Below are 14,644 nucleotides of genomic sequence, written 5' to 3' on the forward strand. Positions count from 1 at the left end.
ATACAACAATATCACATCATCACCAGCATCTCTATATCCAGTAAGAGAATTAGTCACTACAGAATACACCTAATGACATATCCAGCCTAGAGGATGACGCAGCATTCATCCAGTTTCCAGCTTTTCGCAGTTCCTCCTGCTGTACAGCCTTTTTACATACCTCCACCAGCACAGGACGCCCAGGGCTCTGCCCTCCTGTAATATCCACAAGTACACAACACATAGTCCACCTACGGCACATGGCTCTGACCAAAGAAGCCCACACCAAGAACAAGATGGTGACACAGAACATGACATTGACATATTATAGGAAAATCTTACACCTTGTCTCTATAATCTCTGATGACTCTTCTGCTTCTCCTGTCTCCCATCCATCTGCTAACTCCCCTGATTTCTATCAGCTTCTGCTACCTAAGCTTTCCTTTGCTACTCCACCAGTGACCTCTCCTGTATATATAAGTGGTAATCAAGCATGTCTCAGTGTCACCAGTATACCTGGACATATTGCACAGTCCATAAGAACACTCAGAGATGTACCCAGGTTTAATTACAGAATACTAAATAACACAGGACAGCGTGTATTCCACTGCATAGGGACAAGAGAAATCATTGAGGCAGACAAGATCAGCTTGCAGCGTACACCATACACGTGCCTACAGACCAAGCCATCATAGATACTGACAGTGAGACCATAGCACTGAATACTATGCACACAATGAAATTACCGGCTAGGGCAGAAGTGAACAATGGAGAAGACACAGTTGTAAGCCCGACTGTACCAGCTTCCTCAGGTGAGGTCAGTTACCCACTATCAAAAACTGATCTGTTAAGTGTAAAAGCTGGATTCCCAGATCCGCGGAAATATTCAGATGCCACTTGTAGGTACCTCTCACAGGAGTATTATGTACATAAGTTTCCTTGCAGGGATCTAGAACAGATATTATATACTTTACCTGAGGATTTAGCACAATCCCTCACAACCAGTATTGTTCTCTCTGCAAATGATCATGGTGACCCAAATAAAGGAAAGATAGATGCACTTAATGCTAAGCTGCGTGACCTATACCCACCAGTCCCCAAATGGGACGATTTGTTCACAATCAAACAGGCAGACACTGAAACAGTAGATAAGTATTTTGATAGATTTAAGTTAGTGGTGCCCACATTTACTGCTGGAGAAGTGATAGTTAAACCAAATGAGGCTCGTTCCATGCTAGTTCCATGTTTTGTGGAAGGTCTAAAGCCTGCAGTAATGTCCGCACTCGACTACTAAACTAGCATGGAGAGACGCCCCAATAAACACTGTAGGGGGAGAAGCAAGAACTTGTGACCTTAATCTTGTCAAACCCACTCCAGTTCTTGTTGTAGATCAGATTGCTCCTACACAACCCCAGCAACAGACAAATATAACAAATCCCCAGAGAGTCCAAAACAGTCAGGGACCACCTGTGCCAAACCTTTGGGACCCCAGACAGCCAAGGCATAGCCAGCAAAAGAGAAATTCATGGCAGGGACAACAAGGAGGTAAGTACACCACAAATAGAAACACAGGACCAACATACCAAGGTCCTAGATACCCAGACCCAAAGGCATGCTTCATATGTGGTAAGTATGGCCATAGAGCTAGATATTGCAGAAGTCAAGTATCTTCTCAGAACAGGATGTACCCACATGGAAATGCGGGAACACCCAGCGGCCCTACACATCCTCCCTACCACCAACATTATAATCAAGGACCCCAGATGGGCACTCATGCCCCACACAATGGTCCACACAATCAGTTGTCATGCTGGCAGCAGCAACCATACTGATGTTTAATCCATCCAGTGTCTTCATTATGCAGCGTGCAATGCCAACACATTGAGGAATCCACGGTTACTGTGCATGGAAATAATGAACCTGTTTCTTTTTTACTAGACACGGGAGCTGCTAAGTCACTACTTACCACTGCACTACCTTCACAGACGTTTTCATGGCACACGGTCCCAGCGATAGGAGCCTCAGGACAAATACAGCACTTACCAATACTAGCTGATAGTAATATACAGATGGGACCATTGAATGATACACACGCTTTCTTACTAGCATCCAACGCACCAGCAAACTTGCTTAGCCGTGACCTACTATGTAAACTCAAAGGCACCATTTACTGCACTGCGGATGGTATTTATTTAGACATTCCTAAATCGTTAAAAAGCAATGCACAAGCGCTGGTAGACACACCAGTCCCACTCCTGTCATTGCACCTTGAGCAAACCAACTCCCATATGCGTGAAACCATACTGGAAGCAGTTCCTAGCTGCTTATGTGCAAATTATAAGGATGAGGTAGGTTTACTTCAAGATGTGGACCCTATTATGGTAAAGCTGCAGCCAGAAAAGTCCCCACCATGCATTTCACAGTATCGATTGAAGCCAGAGATGGAGAAAGGGGCGTATCCATCCATCCACTCACTTCTGCACCAGGGGTTCTTGTGCAAATGCGTCAGTGCCACAAATTCTCTGATCTTTCCTGTCCAAAAACTGGGCCCCGCGCAAACTTACCGTATCGTGCAGGCCTTGTGCGCACTTAATGCAGTCATACAAGCTTGCCACCCTGTGGTGCCAAACCCGGCTACAATACTTACGCAGGTCCCGCCTGATGCGTTGTTTTTCACAGTTATTGACCTATGCTCAGTGGTTTTCTCCATTCCATTACATACAGGCTGTCAGTACCTGTTTGCATTTACATTTAAGGGTCAACAGCATACCTGGACGCGAATGCCTCCAGGGTTACTGGATGCACCGTTATTTTAGCCAAGCCCTCCATGATAAATTGCAGAATTGGTCCCCAACACACAACTCAGTACTTATTCAATATGTTGATGATTTGTTATTGTGTTCACAGACAGAGGAGGAATCCTGGGAAGACTCAGTGTCCCTGTTGACTTTCCTCACCTCCATGGGGTTGAAGGCCAGCAAAGCCAAATTGCAGCTGTCCCAGCAGAAAGTGCAGTATCTAGGTCACTGCCTCTCCCAAGGACAGCGTCACCTCTTACCATCACGCATCCAGGCCATACAGAATATGACTATGCCAGTCACCCAAAAGCAAATACGCACCTTTCTAGGGATGACCTCTTTCTGTAGACACTGGATACCAGGATATGCTGCTATAGCACTACCTCTCCAGGAACTGGTAGCCATAAAAAAGCCTGATCCGGTCATCCATGATGACACCACACTACTAGTGTTTCATCAGTTGAAGGAAGCTCTCACACTGCCACCCCAGCCCTAGGCTTCCCATGTTACACTAAACCATTGTTTCTCTTTTGTACAGAGCTCGACGGCTGTTCTGCAGGAGTACTAACTCAGAAAAATGGGGACTGGCACCGCCCAGTGGGATATTACAGCACACAGCTGGATACAGTAGATAGGGGTGTGGTTCCTTTTGTCGACAATGTTTAGGTCGACCACTATAGGTCAACAGTCACTAGGTTGACATGGATGGAAGGTCGACAGGGTTTCTAGGTCGACATGTGCTAGGTCGACAGGTCTAAAGGTCGACATAAGGATTTAAAAAAAAATATTGTGTCGTTTTCTTCGGAAAGTGACCGGGATCCCAAATTAGTGCACCGCGCCCCCTCGCATGGCTCGCCATGCTTCTGGCATGGTGCCTTCGCTCCGCTACCGCTTCGCTCGGCACACTTTACCATTCCAATCATAGTCCACGTGGATCATTAAGTATGAAAATATATATATATATATATATAAAAAAAACCTCATGTCGACCTTTATACCTGTCGACCTAGCACATGTCAAACTAGAAACCCTGTCGACCTTCCATCCATGTCGACCTAGTGACTGTTGACCTATAGTGGTCGACCTAGACACTGTGGATTTTCAGATTGGATCCCGTAGCTAGGGGGCTGCCGCAATACTTATGCACGGTGGCTGCAGCAGCTACACTTGTTGACAAGACAGCATAGTTCTAGCACACACTCTACCTGAATGTTCCGCACGCAGTTGCTGCTTTATTAAATGGCTCAGCCACAAAGCACATCACAGCTTCCAGGATAACCAAATGGGAACTCGCGCTTCTTATGCCCCCTAACATAATATTGCAGCGCTGCACAACTTTGAATCCAGCAAATTCCCTCCCAGGTGTGACTGGACAGTCACAAAGTGGGGAGAAGGTAGATGATCATGATTGTAAAAAGCTGACCCAGACTTTATGCACTCCAAGACTAGATATAAGAGACACTGAGATACAGAATGCAGACCTGAACCTGTATGTTGATGGTAGCTGCCACCGCCAGAATGACATGGGCATTCTGACATCTGGATACGCCATAGTGGACAATACACGTCATTGAAGCACTCCCGCTTCCACCACCCCACTCTGCTCAAAAAGCAGAACTCATAGCATTGGGAAGGGCATGTTACTTGGCACGAAACAGAATTGTTAACATTTATTCAGGAAGTGACCAAGCCCGACGTACGGGCGAAACGCGTCTTCCATCCCGCTCGCCTGCCCTGCTGTCTACCAACATGGACTGATCCTCCTGCCACCTACTCATCTGAGCCATCTTCTGTCCCGCTCGTCTGCCCTGCTGTCTACCGAAACGGACTGATCTTCCTGCCGTCTTCCACAGCCGACCTGTTTGAGCCGTCTTCTGTCCCGCTCACCTGCCCTGCTGTCTGCCTAAACGGACTGATCGTCCTGCCGTCTTCCACAGCCGACCTGTTTGAGCCATCTTCTGTCCCGCTCACCTGCCCTGCTGTCTGCCAACATGGACTGATCTTCCTGCCGTCTTCCGCAGCCGACTCCTCCGAGCCGTTCCACAGGGTCATACTCTCCAGGGAAACAGGAATCTGCATTGCGCTGGATTCCAGCCTCCGCAGCGGCACACTATTTCATTGGTAATCAAAACTTTTCTGCATTTTACATCAGAGACCACCGCTACGGGAGATCAATACTTATATATTATTTTTAAATTATCTACCAGCGGGGCACCACGTCTCTTTTATATTAATGAAAGTGATCCAAACGAGCTTATTTACATATATAGCAAGCCTGTCGCAGGATCAACCTGTGGCAACAATATTCACATTTTGATTAGACATATATTCTCCTAGCTTATCTCTAGTATTTTGCAACAATATTTCATTGCAGTTTCAAATGACATTTGTTATACTATAAAATCTCCTTTCTTCTTTTCTCTTTGTTTTCTGTACCAATTGATACAATATTTTTGTGCAACATTAGCAGTTCATTGAGTGTTTATATGGATCATTCACACCCCATCTTTCTGCTCGTGATTCATTTAGCCCTTTCTTTATCAGCTATAGTCCTTATAGCCACTAATTGTTAATTAAGCATCTCCCTTATTTTCTTAATTTTTACCACAGTATTACCTGATAACCCAGCAAGTTGCTATTGTGTGTTCATCCATACTGGTACTATTTACAGTATTCTTTGTTTGCCAATATCAGGACCTTTTTTAGCACCAGTTTCAGATTCCCATGTCAACATTACTTACTTTCATGTCTTTTCTATCTTTCTGGACTCTCACCAACGATTCAGTCTCCCATCTGTAACGCTGGCAGCAGATCCATCTATTCTCTTTCCACTTTACTTTTCTGTTGCCACCTTTTTTCATTTTTTTGTGAACTCTCATCAGTGACTCCAGAGTGACAAAAATCATCTATGTACCACTCTACTATCATACCACACTGGAAATGCCCGAATCCATCCCATCTTGGAAGCTAATCAGTGTCGGGCTGAATCGGAACTCAGGTAGGAGACTCCTGAATAAGATCCAGTTTAGTAGAGCACAATTACCATGTCCAGTGTTTAACACTGACAGCAGATTCACACTTTTCTCATTGTTCTACTCTTAATTTTACTCACTCATCACCTTCTTTTGGCGGCTCTCATTGTCTGACCGAACAGATGTCTTGAAATTATTGCATAGGCTTAGGTGTGTTATATATCCCTTTTATCATCAAATTTGATTAAATTATGTACTGTGATCAATCTGTGAACCTACCATATGCAGGATAATCCTCAATTAACTACCAAAGCATGGCAGACAGTAGTGATTTGTAAATTATCACCAATCTTTATTGTTATTTTTGTTATCATTAATTTTGTTATCTTTAAATAATCAATCAAACTACTGCTATATTTTACTAGGATTTTAATAAAACTAAATTAATTTAATATTCTCATGATTCATTACTTCTATTGACTTTCCTATGATACAAAGAGTGCACCCACAAAAGAGTCTTTTTCTTCTCCCTCTGTGTCTGCAAAGCTTTATACTGACTCAGGGTGCACCACCCAATGTAGATCTGGATAGAAAATATTATTTTCTCAGACTCCATTACTTTAGCTTGGTACTTAGAATCTAACATTATATCTAGCCTGTGCGGCATACCTCCATTGCTAACAATTATACCGACTCACAATATGCATATTGTGAGTCGGTATAAATGTTAGCAATATATACCCAGCGGTAGCCTGCACAGCACATTTTACAGCTAAGAAGCTAGTACAAGAATTTGTATCTAGATATGGTATTCCAGAGATCATTGAGTCCGATCAAGGCACACACTTCACAAGTAAGGTTTTCCAAGAGATGTGTAGGATAATGGGTATAGAGTCCAAACTTTATTGTCCTTATAGACCTCAAGCGGCAGGCCTCGTATAAAGAGTTAATTATACCATAAAGAACAAACTTTCCAAGGTCATAGAAGAGACAGGCCTAAACTGGGTAGAGGCACTGCCCATCGTACTACACAGCATTAGAGTGACTCCCAAACCTCTCAGTCTGTCCACTTATGAGGTGTTATTCGGAAAACATCCCAACCTGATGATAGGCCCAGAAGAAAGCCACTCCACTCTACACGATCTAACCACAAAATATGTCCTAGACTTGCATGAACAATTCAAACAGATACACAAGGGACTAATTCTCTCTAAAGGTGCTAATCAAAGTGACTTGAAATGCCATGATGTGAAACCAGGAGAATTTGTAATGGTTAGAAATTTCTTACGCTCTGGTTCATTTGTAGACAGGTGGGAGGGCCCATACCAAGTACTGTTGACCATGCCCACGGCTATAAAGGTGGCAGAGAAATCGGCTTGGATACATGCATTGCATTGCAAGAAAGTGACTGAGGACGGAAAGAGCAAAGAGTCCCAGAAAAGCCCACCAGAGGAAGAAGCTGCAGAAACATTTAACTTGCAGGCTCTTTTTGAGGAACCCCAGTAACCAGAGACTAAGAGATAAAATGGCCTGGTTTGGTAAGATGTATGTTGAAAATGATATGGGACAATCCGTGTTGCTAAACCCCAACCAGGTGCAGAAAAGATTCAGAATGGCTACCGAAATTGGAGTATTGGTTCTAAGCCTGGGAGTAATAATATGGATGGGGGGATCGTTGACTTACTACTTACTAACTAGGATGACTGAGGGTCCAGGGCAGGGGCAGTCTGATGTGGTGCATGAGGTGGCTTCCCCAGAGGGTATGTCTCTGATGACCTTTGAGGATGTAATACATCCCTATCCTAGTCATGTACCTCTCATCACACCCCTAGACACAAGAAACAAAAGAAAAGAGGAAAAAGAAGAGTACCCAAACAGATGTCAACAGCTACCCCTGATAGCCAGATGTATTTGTAAATATTGCGGACGAAACCCTGAACAGAGATGGATAGATTGGTGCCACGATGATCCACTGCTTTTTGGAGGTGCACGCACAGTCAGGGCCCCCATAGAACAGACCGAGTGCCACAAGATGGTAAATATGTATAGATGTATCTGTGTACACTGTGGGAGAATCTCCCAGAATGATTGTATAGTATGTTGTTATGAAGGTGAGGAGAGGAATCAGACACAACACTCAGACACACACCATACAATCCATGGGGGAATCAGGAATGATCAGGAATGGCTCCCCGAGGAAAGGGAAAATAAGAATAAAAACACAAAAAGACAGATGAAAACCCCTATGAGGGCCCAGTGGAAAAAGCTAGGGTATATGAGAGGAACACCTTTGTAGAACTGGCCCCAGCTGCCGCCCATAGTAATGCTTTCTGTGTAGTACCACCCAAACATGTGGGAGAAGCTTATAAGACCTGCTTTATATGCATTCCAATAACAATAGAAGAAATGCAGAAGATAGAATTGCTACCAGGAAAAATATCACCTTTATAGACATTAACATGGAAACATTAGGGACCAACAATCCGGAAGATAAAATTGGGCAGTCTCTCACCACTAGGTATAAGCTGGAGATCCAGCCTAGTATATCTGAAAAGAACTGTTGGTATATTATTGGTGGTAAGCCACAGTTTGAGTCTTTAGGGGTTACCCCAAAATGCACTTGATAACAATAAGCAGCCCTAGAATTGACATATACATGCCATGGGGCTTATTTTTAGTATGCAGAAATATTGCATTCTCCTACTACCCAGCAAATCACGGGAGTTTATTTGGGCAGACTCACTTTTGTAGCAGCTCACGCAAACATAACTACTTTGGACTCTCACAGTAAAGAAAAAAGGTCTTTAGATCCTGATTGCCAGTCAGACTTACCATTACTTAGCGAGGCACAATACTCAGCATTAGCCTTTTCACTCATAGGAGTCCCAGGACTCAGCCTGTATAACACAAGGGTGATAAATAGCATAGCTTGTGGATTGGCTAAAACCATAAATGCCACCAGTACGGCTATTGCTCTTATAAATGAAGAACTCAGAGAAGTAAGAGATGGTATGATACAAAATAGGGTAGCCATTGAGTGGTTGTGAACAATTTAAAGGAATGTGTTGTTTTAACATCTGAGATAATTATAACCCCATTGAACAGAAGGTTAAGTTGTTGCAGAATATACAAGAACATATGGCCCAATCTGCTGATTGGGACCCCTTCGGATGGATGGGAGCCGGAATCTCAAAATGGCTTTACCACATACTACACTATGTTATGATACTACTTATAATTTGTATAAGTTATGTAACAATCAAATGTCTGCCTGTCCTTGGACGATCGTGTGGGAAAGTATTCACACGGCCTGAAAGGAAGCCAAGAACCAAGCTTATGGTAATGACTCCCGTTACCTACACTGCAGTAACCACACACAGTGAATCAGTAGTATTATCACACATAGTAATATAGTAGTATTATCACACACAGTGAATCAGTAGTATTATCACACACAGTGAATCAGTAGTATTATCACACATAGTAATATAGTAGTATTATCACACACAGTGAATTAGTAGTATTATCACACACAGTGAATCAGTAGAATTATCACACACAGTGAATTAGTAGTATTATTACACATAGTAATATAGTAGTATTATCACACACAGTAAATCAGTAGTATTATCACGCACAGTGAATCAGTAGTATCACACACAGTGAATCAGTAGTATTATCACACATAGTAATATAGTAGTATTATCACACACAGTGAATCAGTAGTATTATCACGCACAGTGAATCAGTAGTATTATCACACACAGTGAATCAGTAGTATTATCACACACAGTGAATCAGTAGTATTATCCCACACAGTGAATCAGTAGTATTATCACACACAGTCAGATTATCAGAAATATACCCTAATAGGTGCTTACACGCTCATGCTTCATATATGTACACTTAGTAAGAAGGAACCTCCACCTATAGCCAGGTTGAAGAAGAAAAGAACACATTCTGTTGCTACCTCTTTCATTTCTCTTATCTGTCCAAGTTTTCTGGAGGGTTGAGACTTTTCACATCGATACTCAATGGACTCGTGCTGGCGATTGCATCCAGAGAACGGGTTTTCCTTTTCCTAGCTCATATCTCACACTCATTTGAAAATTAATTTTAATATAATGAATATTTGATTTACTATATGTTGTGTTTAGAGATTAAACAAAAGACAGGAATGATGGGAGGAAAAATCAAATATACATCTGTATTGCCTCAGAAATTGTGCTTTCAGACTTATAGGCCCTACACACTGGCCGATTTTCACTCCCCCCGTTACTGCCCCCCTGCCGCCGGGTCGCTCGTCGGACGTATCCGCCGTCCGGCAGCTCGGCGGCGGGTCGGCCAGTGTGTAGGGCCCCTTACAGTTATATATCTGTAATTGGCACTTTAATTCCCATAATGGTCATTCTTTCTTATAGTGGAGTTTTCTGTCATCCTTTGTCCTAGCTTGTGACTAAGACTGTACGTGTCTAAATAGAGAGCCTTGTATTTAGATAACCAGAACTTAATGACATTTTATGGGGTTTGATAAATAAATATCAGATGAACCTTCAGCTCTGAAAAGAGCACCATGACATAGGAACAGGAATAACCTCTTTGCTGACGAAGCTTATTGAGCGACTCTATTGATGTGAATGGGAGATCCAAAACTCATGGAACCAGTCTGCCATCTTCAGAAGATCAGCCATTTCATCTAGCCCAGCTGACCATATTTGAGATTTCCTGTTGGTGACCAACAACCAATCTATAATCCCCTTGTTATCTGAATACACGCCCCATTGATTAATCAATTATGAATTATTGTATAATTATGTACTATATATGTAAGCCTGAAATCCCCTGAAGTGACGGACATCATTGATGAAGTCTGTGTAGGGTCACGTCTCTCTGCGCAGAAAAATATAGGCGTGGCCTCTTCTTTGATAATAAATTCTATATGCTGAATATTATCACAATGGAGACTCCCCAATTCCTTTAAAATAATTAGGCATTAACATAGTGATTGACATTAAGTGGGTGTTTCTGGGTGTCAACTGACCGTTTTCATGGAGTGTTCAAAAAAATGCAGGCGTGCCAGGAAAAACGCAGGCGTGGCTGGGTGAATGCAGGACGTGTTTGTGATGTCAAATCAGGAACTGAACAGTCTGAAGTGATCACAAGCGCTGAGAAGGTCTGGAGCTACTCTGAAACTGCACAAAATTATTTTGCAGCCGCTCTGTGATCCTTTCGTTCGCACTTCTGCTAATCTAAAATACACTTCCAGTGGGAGGCGGCTTAGCGTTTGCACGGCTGCTTAAAACTGCTAGCGAGCGAACAGCTCGGAATGACCCCAGTCCTCTGTACTGGACGATCCTCTTTATTTACATTTATAATTAATTTTTTTTCTAACTTTTTTTTTAGCTGTTTGAAAAATAGTTGTTGCCCTTACCCTAGTCTCTTGCTCCAAGTGATCTGTATTGAGGTCATTAGTACCACAGCGTTGGTTTCTTGACCTCATTGTCCTAGACTTCTGATCATTGTGATCTATGCACTTCTTGTGTTCCTTCTAAAAGCACTGTTCAGAAATCTGCACTTTATCTTCTCTCCCCAATGTACGGTGGCAGCGCTGATATTCTGTGGGATACGCCTGATTCCTCTACTGGTTACTGTTGGTATAGTCCTTGCTAAAAAGGCTCTTGTTCTCCTGATAGAGTCAATGAGTCCAGACCAGAATTGATGATTTTCTTCTATTTTTTATATATAAAGTTTTTTTTGTGGGTTTTTTTTTTACTTGCGTTGTGTTTTTCTTGTTTAATTAATGGTTGTTAATGCAAATGTCATTTTGTGTAACATATTTTTGAAAAAATCAGAGGGTCAGCGAGACAATGTATCATTTACTATTTGCTGCTAATGCCCCAAAAACAACCGGACCTCCCAAATGTAAGTAGAAGGAACTGCAGCAGGTATCTCCCATACCTTCATACATTGACATTTCCAGGTAAGAGTCAGGTAAGTTTTTTTTTTTTTTTAAACAACCCTAATTCACCTACAAGTTGTCAAAGTCAAATTGCACATTTTGATATTTAGAATACACTATGGAATTTACCAATGGATGAGTCTACGATGCATGCATCAAATACGCATGCTAATGGCTAATACGGTAGGGGGCGCGAATGACTGTAAAGGCAAGTTACTGTGCGCATTACGGTAGAAGATGCATTTGTTAATATACTGTAACAAAATAGCAAATATTTCGTACATACACTCAAATGTATTACAACCAGAAATACAAATTCCTATAGTGTGTAACATACAGTATAGCGAAAAACGGCAACGAACGAACTCGGAATGACTCCCATTATCAGCATTTTGTAACTCTGAACCCCCAAGCGTAAGCCTGGTTGGTTCGCAAAGTTGAGCTGTAGCCCTGCCCTTTGTTGGTGAGCTTCTATCATAAGGACCTGTTCCACCAGGACGGAGTCACAGCCAACTGGCATCACCCACACTTGGAGATCAGCTAGACATTTAGGATTGGTACTGGGTTCTCAGTACCCGGAGCAAAAGACAGATTTGCATAGCAGTGGTAGATGAGGGCATGACATCTGATTATTTCACCCAGTTGTAGCATGTATATTGCAAAAAGCATAGGAGATAGGATAAGAACCTTGAAAAACAATGCATGGCAATGATAAGTATACTCCAGAAGATTAAAATGGCTTCTCACCTGTGTGACTTCTCTGATGTGTAACAAGTTGTGATTTCCGTGCAATACATTTCCCAAACTCAGAACATAGAAATGGCTTCTCACCTGTGTGACTTCTGTGATGTTTAACAAGATCTGATTTGTGTGCACAACATTTCCCACATTCAGGGCATGGAAATGGCTTCTCACCTGTGTGACTTCTGTGATGTGTAACAAGTTGTGATTTCCGTGCAAAACATTTCCCACACTCAGAACATGGAAATGGCTTCTCACCTGTGTGACTTCTGTGATGTTTAACAAGTTGTGATTTCCATGTAAAACCTTTCCCACACTCAGCGCAAGAAAGAGGCTTCTCACCTTTGTGACTTCTCTGATGTTTAACAAGAGATGATTTGTGTGCAAAACATTTCCCACACTCACAGCATGGAAATGGATTCTCCCGTGTGACTTTGCTGATGTCTAACAAGATGTGATTTCTGTGTAAAACATTTACCACACTCAGAGCAAGAAAATGGCTTTGCACCTGTGTGACTTCTCTGATGCTTAACAAGATCTGATTTGTGTGCAAAACATTTCCCACACTCAGAACATTGAAATGGCTTCTCACCTGTGTGACTTCTCAGATGTGTAACAAGATGTGATTTGTGTGCAAAACATTTCCCACACTCAGAGCAAGTAATTGGATTCTCACCTGTGTGACTTCTGTTATGACTATTAAGATCTGATTTGTGTGCAAAACATTTCCCACATTCAGGGCATGGAAATGGCTTCTCACCTGTGTGACTTTTCTGATGTGTAACAAGATGTGATTTCCGTGCAAAACATTTCCCACACTCAGAACATGGAAATGGCTTCTCACCTGTGTGACTTCTCTGATGTATAACAAGTTGTGATTTCCATGTAAAACATTTACCACACTCAGAGCAAGAAAGAGGCTTCTCACCTGTGTGACTTCTCTGATGTTTAACAAGATCTGATTTTTGTGCAAAACATTTTCCACACTCAGAACATGGAAATGGCTTCTCACCTGTGTGACTTCTGTGATGTATAACAAGAGCTGATTTGTGTGCAAAACATTTCCCACACTCACAGCATGGAAATGGATTCTCACCTGTGTGACTTTGCTGATGTCTAACAAGATGTGATTTCTGTGTAAAACATTTCCCACACTCAGAACAAGAAAATGGCTTTGCACCTGTGTGACTTCTCTGATGTTTAACAAGATCTGATTTGTGTGCAAAACATTTCCCACACTCAGAACATGGAAATGGCTTCTCACCTGTGTGACTTCTCTGATGTGTAACAAGATGTGATTTCCGTGCAAAACATTTCCCACACTCAGAACATGGAAATGGCTTCTCACCTGTGTGACTTCTCTGATGTATAACAAATTGTGATTTCCATGTAAAACATTTCCCACACTCAGAGCAAGTAATTGGATTCTCACCTGTGTGACTTCTGTTATGACTAACAAGATCTGATTTCTGTGCAAAACATTTCCCACACTCAGGACATGAAAATGGCTTCTCATCTGTGTGACTTTGCTGATGTGTAACAAGTTGTGATTTCCATGCAAAACATTTCCCACACTCAGAACATGGAAATGGCTTCTCACTTGTGTGTCTTCTCTGATGTGTAACAAGAGCTGATTTGTATGTAAAACATTTCCCACACTCAGAACATGGAAATGGCCTCTTCCCTGCCTTAGCTGGCTGATGGGTAATAAGCTTTGTGTTCTGTGTAAAACATTTGGCATCTATAGAACAGGGAAACACTGTATCTACTCTCTGAGCTGTAACAGATGCACCAATATCAGGGTGATCAGGAAAACATTTCCCAGGATCAGGGGGATCAGCTGATAGAGCTGGATGTATAATTGGGGTAATGGGGTTATCTCCTGGAGAATCCTGTCTGCTGTCATTATCTTTTATGTCACAATCCGGGGATAACATTAGATGTCCTTCTGAGATATTCCTGCTTGTGTGTCCATCTGCTGGAAATAAAATACATTATGGAAATGTGACATTTTCTGTAACAATATTAATCTTGTAAACAATAGGAGAAGACGACTCTCTGGGACACTTAATTGTAAATGTGTGTATAATAAAACATAACTTTTAATGAAAGCTTTATAATTTTGTGTCTCATACTATCACTGTGTCCACCTTCCTGAGAACTCTCACAATAACAAATGTAATATTATAATAAGA

The 14,644-nt window shown here is 42.1% G+C and overlaps 2 protein-coding genes across 2 annotated transcripts in view; one reads left to right on the forward strand and one right to left on the reverse strand.

Annotated features, from left to right (window-relative positions):
* Positions 1–14,644, forward strand: part of LOC134984817 (zinc finger protein 585A-like) — a 158,231-nt gene that overhangs the window by 65,687 nt on the left and 77,900 nt on the right. The window lies entirely within an intron of this gene.
* On the reverse strand, positions 8,620–13,816 carry LOC134984818 (gastrula zinc finger protein XlCGF17.1-like; the record flags this gene model as incomplete). The annotated part of the gene is made up of 3 exons (XM_063950297.1): positions 8,620–8,646; positions 12,667–12,809; positions 12,892–13,816. Coding segments are annotated over 3 exons (1,095 nt in total), but the record flags the coding sequence as incomplete, so codon positions are not given.

Source organism: Pseudophryne corroboree (assembly GCF_028390025.1).
Source record: "Pseudophryne corroboree isolate aPseCor3 chromosome 3 unlocalized genomic scaffold, aPseCor3.hap2 SUPER_3_unloc_83, whole genome shotgun sequence".
Lineage (NCBI taxonomy): Eukaryota > Metazoa > Chordata > Amphibia > Anura > Myobatrachidae > Pseudophryne > Pseudophryne corroboree.